The 19,870-nt window shown below is 37.4% G+C and overlaps 2 protein-coding genes across 14 annotated transcripts in view; both read left to right on the top strand.

Moving 5' to 3' along the window:
• The first annotated feature begins 275 nt into the window (after window positions 1-275).
• rab12 (RAB12, member RAS oncogene family) lies at window positions 276-10,887 on the top strand. Of its 6 annotated transcripts, none has more exons than XR_009821408.1 (8): window positions 276-688; window positions 3,206-3,266; window positions 6,487-6,625; window positions 6,732-6,821; window positions 8,645-8,749; window positions 9,529-9,912; window positions 9,996-10,092; window positions 10,276-10,887. XR_009821408.1 is itself a non-coding variant. In XM_062023247.1 (8 exons), the coding sequence occupies exons 1-6, from the start codon at window positions 463-465 to the stop codon at window positions 9,634-9,636; spliced, it is 729 nt and encodes a 242-aa protein (XP_061879231.1). In that variant the 5' UTR covers window positions 276-462; the 3' UTR covers window positions 9,637-9,666; window positions 9,731-9,744; window positions 9,859-10,887. The 6 variants fall into 6 exon arrangements, 3 of the variants coding, with proteins under 3 accessions (XP_061879231.1, XP_061879230.1, XP_061879229.1); XM_062023247.1 differs by having other exon boundaries at window positions 9,529-9,666; window positions 9,731-9,744; window positions 9,859-10,887; XR_009821407.1 differs by having other exon boundaries at window positions 9,996-10,887.
• Window positions 10,888-12,584: 1,697 nt separating this feature from the next.
• Window positions 12,585-19,870, top strand: part of LOC133631145 (microtubule cross-linking factor 1-like) — a 132,642-nt gene continuing 125,356 nt past the window's right edge. For all 8 annotated transcript variants that reach the window (XR_009821404.1, XR_009821405.1, XM_062023241.1 and 5 more), the window contains exon 1: window positions 12,585-13,624. Coding sequence is in view for 6 of the 8 variants with exons in the window: in XM_062023241.1 (XP_061879225.1) it covers window positions 12,908-13,624 (717 nt within the window). In the remaining 2 variants the exon portion in view is untranslated. The remainder of the gene's footprint in view (window positions 13,625-19,870) is intronic.

Genomic DNA, 19,870 nt, shown 5'->3' with positions numbered 1-19,870 from the left:
GTTGTTAGGGGTACAGAGTGTTCTAACGTAGAGTTCTAACTATTTTTTAAAGGCACAAAAAACAGGTCGGGTATTGAGAAACGAATATATAACTTAGCCAATAGTAGAATGATGTTGTAAAGGTAAAATTCCTTTAACATTTCTTTTTTTAACGAATATATAAAAAAAAGTTTTCAAACCGTCGACATTACGTTGCACTTTTGTGGTCTCGCCCAAACGTAGTTTGTCTCTTACGCCGTACCGTAAATACGGTTTCCAATATGGTGGAACAGGAAGTTGTTTTATTTGACCCAGTGACGTCACTGCGGGTTGGCGTCTAATGGTCGGAAAGACAACAACAATTCTAAACGAGCAGCAAACTTGCTTAAACTTCTAAGGAGGGTGAAGAAACTTGACGTTTCAAGCGCAAAACGCTGAGTTAGTCTTTTGTGTTAACGTTAAAGTACAAATGTGGAGCCGCTAATGGACCCGCGATATGACTTTCAGCGGAGGGCCGGCGGCGGCAGCGGGAGCTCCGCGAACTCCTCGCCTGCTGTGGGAGCTCAGTCGCGCCGCAGGAAGATACCGCCCAGGCCCGCGGACTTCAAGCTTCAAATCATCATTATCGGCTCCCGCGGTGTGGGTAAAACCAGCTTAATGGAGCGCTACACCGACGACACGTTCTCCGAGGCCTGCAAGTCCACCGTGGGTGAGGGGGAAAAAGATCCACATTTGTAATCGAATTTGCAATTTTACAGTAGCAAGGCTATGTCTATTATGTGGTCTCGGACTTCAGTAGCAAGGATCCGTCTATTATTTGGGCTTGGACGTCAACTCTGTAAAGTTAGCTTTAATCTAAAAAGTTAGCTGGGTGGACTATACATTAAAAAAACACATAACTAATAAAACACTCAAACGTTTGGTTTATTGATTGATTGATTAAAACGTTTATTAGTAGATTGCACAGTACAGTACATATTCCGTACAATTGACCACTAAATGCTAACACCCGAATACGTTTTTAAACTTGTTTAAATCGGGGTCCACTTAAATCGATTCATGTTACAGATTAGAACACACTAACATTTATTAATTAGGGTTTATTGAAATTACAGGAGCTATTATGTGTCATGTTTAAGGCTAAAAGTAAAACATTACCAGCAAATTTACAAAAAATGTTTGTCATCACTTCTGAGAATGAAGAGCATAGAAGAAAAGGTCATTTCAAACATCAGTATTCAAGGACAACTTTAAAACAAACGTGTATATCAGTGGTGGGGGTTAAACTATGGAATTCTCTTTACAATGAGATAAAAGATTGTAAAAATATATTCCAATTGGAAAAATATATATATAGACAGAACAATAAGATCATATGGACAGCCATAAGTGTTTACATTTTGCTTTATATTTATTATTTTACTTATTTTTTGCCTGGTTTTGTATCATCCCGTGAGGTGTATATTACTTTTTTTTTTGTTTTGTTCGGTTTGTACTTCATGAAGTTTTGCACTTGTTGTGTTTTTTGTTTGTTTTCATTATATTTGGATGTAATTGTTGGTTTATATGATATCCATTAAGTAAGACTACGTATTATATTGAAGGGGGCAGGAAAATATAAGATTTTTCTTCATCCTGCTCCTTCTCAGGCATTGGTGTGTAAATGTATAATTGAATAATTGAGGTTTAATTGTCTTATTGATCAAAGATGCACATCAATGAAGGAGATAAATAAAAAGGAAATGATATACACTATCATCATAATACAGTCATCACACAAGTTAATCATCCGAGTAAATACATTGAATTATTTACATTATTTACAATCCGGCGGGGGGGGGGTTAGGTTTGGTTGATATCAGCACTTCAGTCATTCAGTCAAGCATAAGAACAAGTATCTACATTTGATTATTTACAATCCGGGGAGGAGGGATGTGGAAGGGAGGGTGTTAGTTTAGGGTTGAAGTTGCCTGGAGGTGTTCTTTTAGTGCGGTTTTGAAGGAGGATAGAGATGGAATGGAAGGGAATTTGCATTACGTCTCAGCTAATTTTAACATCAGCCTTACTAAAACAAATGACATTACTCCATGTACCGTATTTTTCGGACTGTAAGTCGCAGTTTTTTTCAATGTTTAGTGCGACTTATACTCAGGAGCGACTTATGTGTGAAATTATTAACACATTACCGTAAAATATCAAATAATATTATTTAGCTCATTCACGTAAGAGACTAGACGTATAAGATTCATGGGATTTAGCGATTAGGAGTGACAGATTGTTTGGTAAACGTATAGCATGTTCTATATGTTATAGTTATTTGAATGACTCTTACCATAATATGTTACGTTAACATACCAGGCCCGTTCTCAGTTGGCTATTTATGCCTCATATAACGTACACTTATTCGGCCTGTTGTTCACTATTCTTTATTTATTTTAAATTGCCTTTCAAATGTCTATTCTTGGTGTTGGGTTTTATCAAATAAATTTCCCCCAAAAATGCGACTTATTGACAGTGCGACTTATACCGGTATATGTTTTTTTCCTTCTTTATTATGCACTTTCGGCCGGAGCGACTTATACTCCAAAAAATACGGTAATAGTCTGTATCAGTGTCATGAACCATATTGTACTTAATATAATTGTATCAGTGTATTAAAAAGTTAAAGTACCCATGATTGTCACACACACACTAGGTGTGGCGAAATGATTCTCTGTTCATATAATAGTCTGTGTCGGTGTGGTTGTTGTGTAATTTGGTTACAATTGTGCACCAACCTTTTAATTATGTGGTATGTCTGAATTAATACTGTATTGTGTTGTCCTTGCTGACATTTCCATACACAAAGGTAGCCCTTATGTAAGGTGACATTTAGTCCCCAGCATGTTTTGCATGTATTTAGGTTGTCACTCTTAGTTAGCTGCTGTACTTTGTTGTTTTGAGCACAAACAGTTTAGCAGTCCGCCATACAGTGTTCAATCCCAAAATAGTCCCCCAACATGCAGGCAGCTGCCGTGACGGGGCAGCTCCATTTCTGTCCCTGCAGTCCCGTGACACACAAGTCATCAAAATAAACAATCCGCCGCACACTGAGGAATATTAAAATGATTTAAAATTCCAAGTGTGCAAAGCTTTTGAGGAAAGGCGAAGAAAATATGGACATTAATCTTGAATTTTTTTGCAGTTTTTAACCCAAATCCTGCTTTTTCGTGTGCTTCCCTCATAGGAGTTGATTTCAAAATCAAGACAGTGGAGCTAAGAGGGAAAAAGATCCGTCTGCAGATATGGTGAGATAACTGGACGCAAGTCTTTTAGATTCTTTACATTGCATCCCTCTTCTGTGTGCCACGTCACGCCGCTCCCATCCTTGCATTGCTGTCAGGTACGGCAGTGATGGCTGCTATTAACACATCTTTCCCTGTCGACTAACACCACTCTCCACCTCACCTTCATGTGCACCCTCCCACCTTCTGTGTTGGCTGTGTTTGTCATGATGAAGAGCACACGTCAAGTTCCAACACCGCCGCACCCTCACCTCATCATTACTTCTGTCTCCTCAATGTGACTCACGGGGGCGCCGGCGAGTCAGGCCGCAGGTACAGTAACATCGAAGCACTCGTCACGCAGCTAGGTCGGACCTGGTCGTCCGTCAAGAGCACTAACAAGTTAACACTGCAGTGCGTCCATATGTGACTTTAATCAAGCTGCAATAGATTTGTTAAATACCCAGTGTTTCCCATAAACTGCCAAGATACCTCTGGCGGTGAGGGCGTGGCTATGGGCGTGGTCACCATGACATAATCGAGTAATTTGCATAATTTACTACAATGATATGATTTTCTCTAAAAAGGCTCAAAAAATGTATACTTACTAATTAATAATAACAGTTTTGTTTTAAACGTCCATCCATCCATTTTACAATATAATTACAACACTTTATGTATATATTTATATACAGATTTGAACAATAAGTTATTCACTGAAATATATTTATTAATTGTGGTTCTTACAAAAAATATATCTTATAAAATATAAAAGCTAAAATGTCTCTTAAAGCTCCGCCCCTTTAATTAGTGCATACTAAATAATTTAACTTTAGCCTACTACTTCAACCATATTATTTGCCAGCAACATAAAGTGAAACAGAGGCAGAGGTGTCCTGCCACAGTCAGTAACAAATAAACAGAAAACAGTAGTGGTCAAATACAAATAAGGCAACAAGAGAAGTATCCTACACTTCTCTTTTGTAAAGTAAATCTGAACAGCCTATATGGGCATCTACATCAACTATATGATTTGCCTGAGAAGCTGGACAGGACAAAAAAAAACAAAAAAACTTTAATTTTTATTTTTATTTTTATTTGTGGCGGACGTAATTCTTTCGTGGCGGGCCGCCACAAATAAATGAATGTGTGGGAAACACTGATACCTATTCTAAATTTTCAGTCCTGTGTAGAGAATGCTAGAAAGGCTTATTTCAAGGTCCTCCAAATTTTTCCCGGCGAGTATCGCACAGACTACAGAAAATTTGAAGGACGCGACGGGCCATTTCGATACAATTTGTACATTAAATATGCTAAAAGCAATCAAATGTTGGTCAAGATATGCGAAACTGAACAAAACAGCTTTGCTTTGTGTAATATTTGACAAAGCAAATCCATGCAATATATCTAATATTTGTCATCAATAATAAATACATTTTTCTATACGCAGAGGGACAGTAATGAACCCACTCTTTTAACACCCTTGCCTCACTTATTAGGATTAAATTGAAAATAAACAACACTGATTTAATGAGAAACATGCAATAATAACATCAGTGTTAAGTCACAATTCTCCCCATAAGAAACATTATGTAATGTTTTTCAGTTTTTATAGGTTGCACAAATCATAGAATAATACAATTTGATGTCTGCAAATGCTGAATTTGGACTGGTTAGAAATATAAGTTATTTAAAGTAGAATTTATATTTTCTTATCCGTATTGTTCATAACTGAATTTATTAACTTATTTTTGGTCTGTAATCTTACTAGTATTTTCTAATCATATAATAAATGTTTCCTTAAAATGACTTTATTATTGTAATATTCCAGCTGTCTTTTAAAACAAATGGCTTTATTGGTTCTATAACTTGATTATGATTTTCTATTTTATTGTTGTCAGTGTTATCCTAATTTGAGTTAGAAAAAAACCAGAGCCAAAACAATAAGTAGGAAATGGCAAATATCTAAAGTGACCTGGCCTTACATTTGCTCTCTTACAGCAAGATGGAATGAATGTCTGCGCTAACTTAAAGGGGAAGTACACTTATTTAGGAATTTTACCTATTGTTCACAATCATTATGGAAGACATGATGACAGATGTATTTTTTTAGAATGCATTCTAACTTGTAAATAAAAGTCAGCTCAATGGGAAGTCCTCTATTCCGCCCATAAAACCAAATATAAAAAACATCCAAAAAGCGCCAACAATACTCCATTTACATTTCCTGACTTGAATATTAACCAAGTATTAGTAATATTGTTATTATAAACGCTAAGTTAACACAGACAAACTATTTATAGCGGCGCCGTAATCACAAGTTTGTGTGCCTATGTTTACATCATTGAGTGGTAACCTGTTTCCTCGCAAGTGAAAGTTTATTGTAGCTCATAAATCATGCCTCTCACCTGGATAGTAGAAGGATGAGGATGTAATCCGACATATTGGTACACTTTGACAGCCAATTTAGACTCGGAAATGACGAGTACGACATGAAAAGACGCCGAGTTGGCTTGGGCATCCTAGTGACAGCAGACATTGCACAGTAAGTGATGTTTTGTTTGTTGACTCTCATGAAGTCTGCAGTGAGTGTTAATCAATGATGTTGCAGGGAAAAAGAAAACGTGATGCGTTTTTTTAAACGAATGCTTAAAATGTTTAAAATGCGTAAAGGTTAAGCAGCTGGGATAGACTCCATCACCCCCCGCAACCCCGAGGGGGGAAATCGGTAGTAAATGGATGGATGGATTATAAATGTGCCTGTTACTACATTACATATACACTTACAGCATGTATATAAAACTTTAATGGTGGTGTTTGGATGTTTTTAATAATACCTGAGATTTATATAGCGCTTTTCTAAGTACCCAAAGTCGCTTTACATGTTAAAAACCCATCATTCATTCACACCTGGTGGTGGTAAGATACTTTCGTAGCCACAGCTGCCCTGGGGTAGACTGACTTTTAAGTGCTTTGTTGGCAGGATAGAGTGACCCCCATAGGCTCAATTGTAAGCAGACTTTTGATGGCATATATTTACTCTAGAATACATAAGAAAATAATAATATATGTGTTCTTGTCCAACATTATGATTGTGAACGATAGGCAAAATAATAAAAAAAAAGTCAAGTTCCCCTTTAAAACTAAATGTGTATCCTAATATTTTCTTAGTGCTTCCTTGCTGTTTTGTGCTGTTAGGAGTACATTTGTATATACAAATAATACGTCTTCCTTCATGTGACAGGGACACGGCGGGCCAGGAACGCTTCAACAGCATTACGTCAGCCTACTACCGCGGCGCCAAGGGAATCGTGCTGGTGTATGACATCACAAAGCAGGAGACTTTTGAAGACCTCCCTAAGTGGATGAAGATGATCGACAAGGTGAACACACACGCTTATTTTGTTTACCTCACTAACTACATTATTTTAGTATTCCAAGTTGGAACGTGTGGTAGGCAACGTATCCTTTTTCTTTTTTTTATATCAGTATGCATCTGAGGAGGCAGAGCTCCTCCTGGTGGGGAACAAGTTGGACTGCGAGAGTGATCGTGTCATCTCCAGACAACTTGGAGAGAGGGTGAGTCCGCCTGTAGTTTCTATTTATTTTGTGCTGTCAAACTATACATTTTTTAAATCAGTTTAATCACACTTTTTAATTTTGATTATTGTGATTAATCGGCGCAAATTACCCATATTGTTTTTGGTGATATCAAGTATCCAATCCAATCCAATCCACTTTATTTATATAGCACATTTACACAACAAGAATGTTTCCAAAGTGCTGCACAGCCATGTTAAAAACAATATTAAAAACAATATTAAAAACGATATGAAAAATAATATTACAAACAATATTATGCTACACCAATGACTGAATAAAAACAAAGAATAAATGAATAGAAAACCAATACAGAGACAATATAAAAAATAAATATGATTAAAAATGATTTAGTAGTTCATTTTTAAATCTGATTAATAAAAATGTTTTGTTATCGTGATTAGTAAATTACCCACAGTTACTATTTGTTTTAGTGCTGTCAAACAAATATTTTTAATCAGATTAAAGTAAATAGTAAATTACCTATAGTTGAAATTAGGGATGTCCGATAATGGCTTTTTGCCGATATCCGATATTCCGATATTGTCCAACTCTTTAATTACCGATACCGATATCAACCGATACCGATATCAACCGATATATGCAGTCGTGGAATTAACACATTATTATGCCTAATTTGGACAACCATGTATGGTGAAGATAAGGTACTTTTTTAAAAATAATAGTAAAATAAGATAACTAAATTAAAAACATTTACTTGAATAAAAAAGAAAGTAAAACAATATAAAAACAGTTACATAGAAACTAGTAATGAATGAAAATGAGTAAAATTAACTGTTAAAGGTTAGTACTATTAGTGGACCAGCAGCATGCACAATCATGTGTGCTTACGGACTGTATCCCTTGCAGACTGTATTGATGTATCCATCCATTTTCTACCGCTTATTCCCTTTTGGGGTCGCGGGGGGCGCTGGAGCCTATCTCAGCTACAATCGGGCGGAAGGCGGGGTATTGATATATATTGATATATAATGTAGGAACCAGAATATTGATAACAGAAAGAAATGGGGGAGGGAGTTTTTTTGGGTTGGTGCACTAATTGTAAGTGTATCTTGTGTTTTTTATGTTGATTTAATAAAAAATAAAAAAATAAAAAACCGATACAGATAATAAAAAAACGATACTGATAATTTCCGATATTACATTTTAACGCATTTATCGGCCGATATTATCGGACATCCCTAGTTGAAATAGTATTTTGTGCTGTCTTAACGATTTTTTTTTTCAGACTTATCACACTTTCTAATTTTGATAAATCGCAAAGTAAATTGCTCATTGTTTCTTTTTTTGTGCTGTCAAACAATTTTTAATCAGATTAACAAACTTTTAAATTGTGTTTAATCACGATTAATTTGAGTAAATTGCTTGCATGATTTAAATAAACTTAAAAAAAATACTTTTAACATAAATGCAATTTTACTGTCAGGATGTCATACCCAAACATTTTTTAAATGTTTTACTTGAATTATGGTAGTTATCTTTCAGGTATCTGCTGTTTAAGTCAAGGAGCATGTGTAGTCTAATAAATGTATGTGGTTAATCTGTGTTTACATTACATTAATGCACTATTTTTTGGTGATTTAAAACAGCCCTAATTTATTTTATTTTTTTACATTTTCACACATCTGAATGAAGATACAGCAGATTCATCCTAAAACTAAACAAAAGTGTGTTATTAGCACGGAAAACAATGTTAATATGGAGCAGCGGAGAACATCACCAAGAGATTTTATAATTGTTCAAGTTTTTTTTTCGAATTAGACTATCTGTGTGCATTCCAGTTTGCCTCTCGAATAAGTGGCATGCGTTTCTGCGAGGCGAGCGCCAAGGATAACTGTAACGTGAACGAGATCTTCCTCAAGCTGGTGGACGACATCCTCAGCAAGGTGGGTACTTATGTCTTTTCCTTACTATTTTTCATTTCATGTAGTTTTTTATACTGTTTACAATCCCTCAAAGATATATTCAATGTACCTTACTACTACTACTCAAAGGCATATTCTATGTACCTTTTGCTGCTGTATGTGTCATGTTGCACAGCACCAGCCTACACACACACATATAGGCATAAAATAATGCAAATCCTCTTAAGTATTCTTAGATTTGTGTTGCTAAAAAGGTCAATCATGTTGAATTTGATCAATGTTACATTTGTATTAACAAGTTTATGCAACAGTAGCTTGTGCTATTTGGCAGCAACCAGCAGAGAGCGCCAGTCGCCAAGTCTAATGCCTCTTAAAGTTGTACAATTTGGACCTTCAGGACAAATATGCCTCATAATCATGAATTTTCAAATTGTCATCATGAATTCTATGTTTTATGTAATGCAAACAAGAAAAATGTGATGAGGACTAAACATACATAAATTATGTGTGGCAATACTGCAGTTTTTGTGTGACATTAGTTGTATAATTTGCCCAAAACATTGTGGTCTTACTCGGAATTGCTCAACTTTAGAGGTTCCAGGATAAAAATTAACAACACTAGTATCACCCAACACTTAGTAGAGGGCTGAAGTCTGCATTCTACTTTTTGGTTGTCTTTTGTTGACTGTTCTCTTGTGTGCTTCTCTGTGTGGGGTTTTTTTTCCCGGCGCAACTAAAAGCTGCTACACTTCCCTAGTTTAGCAATGACAGTAAAAGTTGTGTTGTATTCTACCCTCCAGATGCCGCTGGAGGTTCCCAACAAGGAGCTCTCTGGCAGCCTTTTGTCTCTGCAGCCCGAACCTGAAGTGCCTCCAGAGTTGCCCCCTCCTCGCATGCGCTGCTGCTGAGTCCCACACACACACACACACACACACACACACACACACACACACACACACACACACACACACACACACACACACACACACACACACACACACAAACAAAACCACCCAATATCCTTTACGTGCAGTGTGTTAAACTGAACACCACGGGGCAGCAGCGATTTGGAAGTGTTGCGCTCCAAAACTAACAGCTGGGTGGTAATGACACTTCTTGACATCCTTTACCCAGACTACCTCATGTTCCAGCTCGCTGTGCGCCCTCCAACATGTGCCTTTGAGGTAGCGAACCCTACACTTTTTCCCTGTTGTTAGTTTAGACAACTTTCATGCCCGGTCCCTTAATTTTGTACATCACCCTGCAGGAGTGAGACGTGGACTTGGAAGTTACAAAAAGCACACTTGTATTTGTTGTTGATGTAAAAGCATAGGCGGGTGTGTTGCTGCACTGCACAGTCGCAGGTAGGTGGCCTTGAAGTATTAGATTTGTTTGGAATGGCTGTCAAATAATTTGTTAAACACTGATTGCAATCAAGCTGGCACATGACCAGGCAGCAGGAAATTGATCGCCATGGCAAACTGTTTTACTCCAAGTCTTATTAGACTGGCTTTCAATATTTTCAAAACTCTTCTTTTTTTTTGCAGAGAGTGTTTGAATGACTCAGGAGACTTGCTTCATTATTACATGGAGCAGTTTCTTCTTCTGCTGCTATGAGGGAAGTCCAATGTTTCTTTGTATTGTATAATTTGGACCAGAGTGGGACGTCCCATCCCCTGCACATTTAAAAAAAACTAAACAGTCTATGCACGAGTCCTCCAAATATCTGTTTAATGTTCTTATACTGTTTCTTTCTTTCTTTGTTTTTAGCACAGTAGCTCAATTGATACTTGGATGCGGCCTGTTATGATTTTTGTAAAGGTTAAGTTTCATACTTTTGGGGGAACGGTTTTGCCAAATTAAATGCTACCAATGTGACCATCAATGGTTGGTTACCTTTTAGAACTTTTGTGACACGATTTTGACACTAATCCGCATGTTGTCAACATAGCAGCGCTATTACCGCTTCTGTCGTTTAAAACTTCTTTTTTTTTTTTGAACAACATACCATTTAAGGCGACGTGTTTGCTATTAAAAGTGTTAAAAAAAAAAGATCTCATTAGAGGTTTGGACTTGTTATGATTGGACTTTATGTGCTATTTATAACTTTTGGCATTGTGGAACTAATGAAATTAAAGATGTCTATATTTATTACCAACTTTTATTTGACTCTGGGTTTTTTTGTCGCATTTAGAATGGTTAGTTGCTATTTTCTAGCATGGCTTGAAGAGTTTAGTATTGAATAGGATCATTTTCAACTGTTGACATGATACTATCCTTCCATTTTTTATAGAGATGTCCGATAATATCGGCCTGCCCATATTATTGGCCGATAAATGCTTTAAAATCTAATATCGAAAATGATCTGTATCGTTTTTTTAATTATCGGTATCGTTTATTTTTTTTATTTTTTTTTATTAAATCAACATAAACACAAGATACACTTAAAATTAGTGCACCAACCCAAAAAACCTCCCTCCCCCATTTACACTCATTCACACAAAAGGGTTGTTTCTTTCTGTTATTAATATTCTGGTTCCTACATTATATATCAATATATATCAATACAGTCTGCAAGGGATACAGTCCGTAAGCACACATGATTGTGCGTGCTGCTGCTCCACTAATAGTACTAACCTTTAACAGGGACCTTATCTTCACCAGACCTGGTTGTTCATGAAATTAGATTGTTTAAAGGGTTCTTAAAAACCAGGTCCAGTCCAGATTATGTCCAGGTCGGGCTCAGCAACACACACCTTCACTTTTGGGAACTTCAACAACAGATTGCATATAATCTGTAAACAAAATTAAATTTTCAAAATAAGCATTTGTATACAGTCCATACTATGTCCAGGTCTGTGTATATCGGTATTGGTAATTAACAGATATCGCCAAAAAAGCCATTATCGGACATCCCTAATTTTTTTACTGCTTATCCATCTCGGGGTTGCGGGGGGGATGGAGCCTAACCCAGTTGCACTCTGGCAGAAGGTGGGGTACACCCTGGACAAGTCGCCACCTCATTGCAGGGCCAATGTTATTTAATGTATTTACTAACTTGATTGTTTTTCTATTGCCCGCAGATATGCAGACGGGAGTTATCAATAACAGGTGTCATGTTTACAGTTATATATGTATACATTAAGCTTACTACATTAGATAAAGATGCAAATCACAATGACATCCAATACAAAAGCTAGTATCACAAATTTGGGTTCATAATACCTCTGAGGCGGCACGGTGATACAGGGGTTAGTGCATGTGCCTCACAATACAAAGGTCCTGGGTTCGATCCTGGGCTCGGGATCTTTCTGTGTGGAGGGCCAACACAGACAGACAGACAACATTCACACACTGCGGCCAATTTAGTGTTGCCAATCAACCTATCCCCAGGTGCATGTCTTTGGAGGTGGGAGGAAGCCAGAGTACCCGGAGGGAACCCACGCAAATTTGTGATGCTTATTGTTGTTTTTGTTATTCATTCTTGAATGGCTTTTTTGTTGGTTTTTTTTCAAAATTTGTTTTTTTTTTTTTGTCTACATATTCGAAATAAACATGAAAAATGAAATGAAAAATGCTAGCTTTTGTATTGGCTGTCATTGTGATGTGCATCTTTATATAACTAGAAAGTATTAATTAATTTGGAAAGGCAGGTGTTTCCCCTCATTAATGTGCAGGTGTACCCTAAAACTACATCTATGTTACCAGTGAAGCTTTTCAAACAACGGAGAGGCAGTTGGTGCACGTCACGAGATCTGCGCGTACCCGACAGCGCGCGCGCGCGCGCCCTTTCGTATGTGTGTCAAACTGCGCATGCGCCTCGCAGCCAATCACGGGCGTCACACCGCAGCGATTGCGGATCTGACAAGTCTGCGGCAGCGCTACCAGACTTGGAGGGGGGACAAGGCAGAGGGATGGACTCCCGGTACCGAGAGGGACACGGGGGCCGATCCTAGTGACGCCTCGGCGGCCAGCATGTCCCCTAATCCAGTCTGACTGCAGCCCTCCTCCCTCCCGAGGGGACCACAATGACACCCTGGTGAGTGGATGCACACACTGGACAGTCATTCACAGGATGCCCATCGAGAACCGGGCCAGGAAGACGCTCCGGAACTGCCCCCCGTCCTGCGGTGCCGTGGACCCGACGCTTTCTAACCACCCTCCTGGTGTCAGTGTACGATGGAGAGCTCCAACGGCTCTGACACCAGACCCAGCCAGCACCAGCCGGAGAAGAAGAGACCGAACCGGGTTTCCTCCCCGGCCAGACCGTTCCTGAAGGATGTCCACGCCTGCTCAGCCAAGCCGCCAACTATCGGACCCAAATCCTCCAAACTCGGCAAGCAGCTGCAAGCTCCGAGCCGCGGCTCCAGACGTAACATCACCCCGCTCAAAGAGAAGCCTGCCGCGGCCAGGAGCAGCACCAAGGCCGGAGGGACCAAGCCCAACAGGCTGCTCCAGCATGGAACACCGGCCGCCGGCAGCCCTGTCCTCGCTAAGGCCAAGAAGGGGAAGCTCATCCCCATCAGCCATGGTTCCCCTGTCAGGGTACCGACCGGACTCCTGGTTACCCAGACCGACAGCAGCTCGGACCTTTCGGACTGCCCGTCCGAGCTGGCGCCGGCGGCTAGCAGCGACGCGGAGTCCGGGACCGGCTCCAGTGACCGGGATCACCTGGGAGCGGACCTCCCGGCGATGCATGCTGCAGCCGCAGTGAACACCAGCGAGCCTAATCCGGTTCCTAAGGGGTCAGCATGTCCCGTCCAGTCCGGTCCCCGGGTCACTGTAGAGAAAGCCAAAGCCACGACGAGTGCACAAGGAGGAGGCAAGTGCGGCACCGACGACGACGACCTGCTGAGGGAGATTGAGGACTTGAGATCTGAAAATGATTATTTGAAGGTAAGCAAATCTTTTTGTCCGAAGCAATGCTTGCATGGTAAATGTTGACTGAATCTACTTGCAGTTCCCATATTTAGTTGAAATGCACTTTTTGGATCTTTTATACCTTCTAAGTCAGGTGTGTCCAAAGTGCGGCCTAGGGGCCATTGGCGGCCCGCAGCTAATTGTTTACCGGCCCGCCACACATTCTGGAAATGCTATTGCAAAAATTTAAAAAAACATTTAAAAAAAAGTGGAATGAGGTGACATCTAACTAGAAAAAGTTGCAATTTTGACACAAAGCTGCCATGCAGGCTGTTTTTTTCCTTGTCTATCTTTATTATTCTTTTCTTGCCATTGCTCCAAAAAAACAAAATCTCCCAGAACAACATTAAAGTAATTTAAAAAAAAAAAATTACATTTATGCAATTGTATTAAAAGTGTGTTGACTAAATTACATTAATTATTTTATTGACATTGTTTTCAATTAATTAACATGAACTGAAAGCCATAAACATGTGCTTTAATAGGTTTATGACAGGGGTGTTCTAAGTGCGGCCCTGGGGCCATTGGCGGCCCGCAGCTAATTGTTTACCGGCCCGCCACACATTCTGGAAATGCTACTGCAAAAATTAAAAAAAACATTAAAAAAAAGTGGAATGAGGTGAAATCTAACTAGAAAAAGTTGCAATGTTGACACAAAGCTGCCATGCAGGCTGTTTTTTTCCTTTTGTCTATCTTTATTATTCTTTTCTTGCCATTGCTCCAAAAAAACAAAATCTCCCAGAACAACATTAAAGTAATTAAAAAAAAAAATTACATTTATGCAATTGTATTAAGTGTGTTGACTAAATTACTTTAATTATTTTAATGACATTGTTTTCAATTAATTAACATGAACTGAAAGCCATAAACATGTGCTTTAATAGGTTTATGACAGGGGTGTTCTAAGTGCGGCCCTGGGGCCATTTGCGGCCCGCAGCTAATTGTTTACTGGCCCGCCACACATTCTGGAAATGCTATTGCAAAAATTAAAAAAAACATTAAAAAAAAGTGGAATGAGGTGAAATCTAACTAGAAAAAGTTGCAATGTTGACACAAAGCTGCCATGCAGGCTGTTTTTTTCCTTTTGTCTATCTTTATTATTCTTTTCTTGCCATTGCTCCAAAAAAACAAAATCTCCCAGAACAACATTAAAGTAATTTAAAAAAAAAATTACATTTATGCAATTGTATTAAGTGTGTTGACTAAATTACTTTAATTATTTTAATGACATTGTTTTCAATTAATTAACATGAACTGAAAGCCATAAACATGTGCTTTAATAGGTTTATGACAGGGGTGTTCTAAGTGCGGCCCTGGGGCCATTTGCGGCCCGCAGCTAATTGTTTACTGGCCCGCCACACATTCTGGAAATGCTATTGCAAAAATTAAAAAAAACATTAAAAAAAAGTGGAATGAGGTGAAATCTAACTAGAAAAAGTTGCAATGTTGACACAAAGCTGCCATGCAGGCTGTTTTTTTCCTTTTGTCTATCTTTATTATTCTTTTCTTGCCATTGCTCCAAAAAAACAAAATCTCCCAGAACAACATTAAAGTAATTTAAAAAAAAAAATTACATTTATGCAATTGTATTAAGTGTGTTGACTAAATTACATTAATTATTTTAATGACATTGTTTTCAATTAATTAACATGAACTGAAAGCCATAAACATGTGCTTTAATAGGTTTATGACAGGGGTGTTCTAAGTGCGGCCCTGGGGCCATTGGCGGCCCGCAGCTAATTGTTTACCGGCCCGCCACACATTCTGGAAATGCTATTGCAAAAATAAAAAAAAACATTAAAAAAAAAGTGGAATGAGGTGAAATCTAACTAGAAAAGTTGCAATGTTGACACAAAGCTGCCATGCAGGCTGTTTTTTTCCTTTTGTCTATCTTTATTCTTTTCTTGCCATTGCTCCAAAAAAACAAAATCTCCCAGAACAACATTAAAGTAATTTTTAAAAAAAATTTACATTTATGCAATTGTATTAAGTGTGTTGACTAAATTACATTAATTATTTTAATGACATTGTTTTCAATTAATTAACATGAACTGAAAGCCATAAACATGTGCTTTAATAGGTTTATGACAGGGGTGTTCTAAGTGCGGCCCTGGGGCCATTGGCGGCCCGCAGCTAATTGTTTACCGGCCCGCCACACATTCTGGAAATGCTATTACAAAAATAAAAAAAAAACATTAAAAAAAAGTGGAATGAGGTGAAATCTAGCTAGAAAAAGTTGCAATGTTGACACAAAGCTGCCATGCAGGCTGTTTTTTTCCCTTTGTCTATTTTTATTATTCTTTTCTTGCCATTGCTCCAAAAAACAAAATCTCCCAGAACAACATTAAAGTAATTTTTAAAAAAAATTTACATTTATGCAATTGTATTAAGTGTGTTGACTAAATTACATTAATTATTTTAATGACATTGTTTTCAATTAATTAACATGAACTGAAAGCCATAAACATGTGCTTTAATAGGTTTATGACAGGGGTGTTCTAAGTGCGGCCCTGGGGCCATTTGCGGCCCGCAGGTAATTGTTTACCGGCCCGCCACACATTCTGAAAATGCTATTGCAAAAATAAAAAGTAAAACATAAAAAAAAAGTGGAATGAGGTGAAATCTAACCAGAAAAAGTTGCAATGTTGACACAAAGCTGCCATGCAGGCTGTTTTTTTTCTTATGTCAATCTTTATTATTCTTTTCTTGCCAATGCTCCAAAAAAACAAAATCTCCCAAAACAACATTAAAGTAATTAAAAAAAAAAAAATTACATTTATGCAATTGTATTAAGTGTGTTGCCTAAATTACATTAATTATTTTAATGACATTGTTTTCAATGAATTAACATGAACTGAAAGCCATAAACATGTGCTTTAATAGGTTTATGACAGGGGTGTTCTAAGTGCGGCCTAGGGGCCATTTGCGGCCCGCAGCTAATTGTTTACCGGCCCGCCACACATTCTGGAAATGCTATTGCAAAAATAAAAAGTAAAACATAAAAAAAAAGTGGAATGAGGTGAAATCTAACTAGAAAAAGTTGCAATGTTGACACAAAGCTGCCATGCAGGCTGTTTTTTTTTCTTATATCTATCTTTCTTTTTCTTTTTTTGCCATTGCTCAAAACAAAACAAAAACAATGTTATAATGAATTATTGACCTATTCAAGGCTCCAATTATTTAAAATATTTCACTTTAAAAAAATGCATGTGGAAAATATTCCACAAAATATTGTGTGGTTGCCATACAAAAACATCAACATTTTCTTTGACAAAAGAGCATAAAACAAACAAAATAATAGTTCAAACGTAAAATGGACAGATATATCTGAAGTTGATCTCGTAACTTAAGTGTTGAAAGTAAAAAGAAACTAATAAAAATGTATCACTTTATGAGTGGGGCACCTTTGGATCCCAAATATATTTAATGGGATTGTATTTATCTTTTCACTGTGATTACTCAAAAATAATAATGAATTAAAATCAATGGTGTCCTGCATTATTGATCTTTTTAAGGCTCTAATTACTTCACATCAAACATTGCTTTCTGAATGTTTTGGGCAGTGGGGGAAATACTGCATATTTCAGTTTTATTATAAAAAAAACAAAGTTGTCTTTGACAGAAAAGGCATAAAACCTTTTTGTTTTTTTAACTTTATATCAACCTGAAGGTGATATACTGTAGAGATTTACTGTAATCGTTAAATAAAATAAAATAAAATAATAATTTGACTTTTTTTTAACATTTTAATGACTTGGACCCTTTATGGTCCCCGGGAGCCCTAAAGGTAAAAAAATAAATAAAAATAAAATCCATATATTTTGTTATGGTTTGAAAATGAAAAATATCAAATGGCCCCCGCAGGCTTTATTTTTTCCGTGTGCGGCCCTCAGTGGAAAAAGTTTGCACACCCCTGTAATCTAAGTCAACAAGTAGGCTAATTTTTAAACCAACAACGTTACAAAGATAATTTTCTTTTTCTCTTAATGATTGTCACACACACACAGTAGGTGTGGTGAAATTATCCTCTGCATTTGACCATCACCCTCACCCTCACCCCTGGGAGGTGAGGGGAGCCGTGAGCATCATTTTTGTTGATTTAACCCCCAATTCCAACCCTTGATGCTGAGTGCCAAGCAGGGAGGTAATGGGTCCCATTTTTATAGTCTTTGGTATGACTGGGCCGGGGTTTGAACTCACGACCTACCGATCTCAGGGCGGACACTCTAATGATTCTCACTTTTTGTTTGCACAGTCAGCAATGTGTCTTACTGTGTTTATAGCTCGCAGATGAACTCAATATGATGTGCAGTCGCCTGCATGATGCAGGTATATACATTCATAAGCAGCTTTGGCATGCCTGTTAAAAGTTACATGCATTTACAATTATAGGCCTATAACTTTGGGTGCCATGCAAGGGATAATTCCATCCATCCGTTTTACTACCGCTTGTCCCTTTCGGAGTCGCGGGGGGTGCTGGAGCCTATCTCAGCGGCAATTATGTTATTCTATTTTACATTGAACTTTCATTACTGTTATTTTGAATTTAGAGACTGAGACTTAGAGACTTAGACTTCCTTTTATTGTCATTCAAATTTGAACTTACAGTACAGATAAGAACGACATTTCGTTGCATTAGCTCGTTGTAGTGCAGGATAAAAGAGCAATTAGGTTCAGATATAAATAAATAGATTACTGTACAGATAAATGTATTGCACTTTTGCATATGCATTATGTATGTTATATTGTCTTTGTATCATTGCATCAATGAATCATTGAAAGATAAGACTTTTTCTTGTATATGAATGTAATTTGAATGCGCAGGTGTACCTAATGGTTAGGCCTGTAGGATTAAAGCAAGGGGTGCCCAAACTACGGCCCGCGGGCCGGATCTCGCCTACCAACGTCCAAAATCCGTCCCGCAGTAAGTCCCAAGTTAAAAAAAAATAATTATAACAATTTATTTATTTATTTTTTTTAAATTATTTTTTTTAATTTGTCCTTTCTCATCCATTTTCTTGTTACTCTCGGTGTCTCCTAGCCGCTCAGGCATATCAAATTGTCTAAAAATGCAATTTCCCATCGACAATGTGACATTGTGCTCGCGCCGCAGTTTCATTCAACTAGTGCGTGAATATATATATATATATATATATATATATATATATATATATATATATATATATATATATATATATATATATATATATATATATTAGGGGTGTGGGAAAAAATCGATTCGAATTCGAATCGCGATTCTCACGTTGTGCAATTCAGAATCGATTCTCATTTTTAAAAAATTGATTTTTATTTTTTTTATGTAAAAAAAATGTCTATTTTTATTTTTTATTTTATTTTTTATCAATCAATCCAAAAAAAACAATACACAGCAATACCATAACAATGCAATCCAATTCCAAAACCAAACCGACCAAGCAAAACAGAGCAATTGAGAGGAGACACAAACACGACACAAAACAAACCAAAAGTAGTGAGACAAAAATGAATATTGTCAACAACAGTATCAATATTAGTTACAATTTCAACATAGCAGTGATTAAAAATCCCTCATTGACATTATCATTAGACATTTATAAATTTAAAAAAAAAAAGAACAATAGTGTCACAGTGGCTTACACTTGCATCGCATCTCATAAGCTTGACAACACACTGTGTCCAATATTTTCACAAAGATAAAATAAGTCATATTTTTGGTTCATTTAATAGTTAAAACAAATGTACATTATTGCAATCAGTTGATAAAACATTGTCCTTTACAATTATAAAAGCTTTTTACAAAAATCTACTACTCTGCTTGCATGTCAGCAGACTGGGGTAGATCCTGCTGAAATCTATGTATTCCATGAATAGACAATCCTTTTGAATTGGGAAAAAATCGTTTTTGAATCGAGAATCATGTTGAATTGAAAAAAAAAAAATCGATTTTGAATTGAATCGTGACCCCAAGAATCGATATTGAATCGAATCGTGGGACACCCAAAGATTCACAGCCCTAATATATGTATATACACTATATTGCCAAAAGTATTTGACCACCTGCCTTGACTCACATATGAACTTGAAGTGCCATCCCATTCCTAACCCATAGGGTTCAATATGATGTGGGTCCACCTTTCGCAGCTATTACAGCTTCAACTCTTCTGGGAAGGCTGTCCACAAGGTTGCGGAGTGTGTTTATAGGAATTTTCCACCATTCTCCCA

This window comes from Entelurus aequoreus, linkage group LG16, assembly GCF_033978785.1.
Source record: "Entelurus aequoreus isolate RoL-2023_Sb linkage group LG16, RoL_Eaeq_v1.1, whole genome shotgun sequence".
Taxonomy (NCBI): domain Eukaryota; kingdom Metazoa; phylum Chordata; class Actinopteri; order Syngnathiformes; family Syngnathidae; genus Entelurus; species Entelurus aequoreus.
The sequence above is the reverse complement of the archived record's forward strand: the minus strand, read 5'-3'. Positions and strand labels throughout refer to the sequence as shown.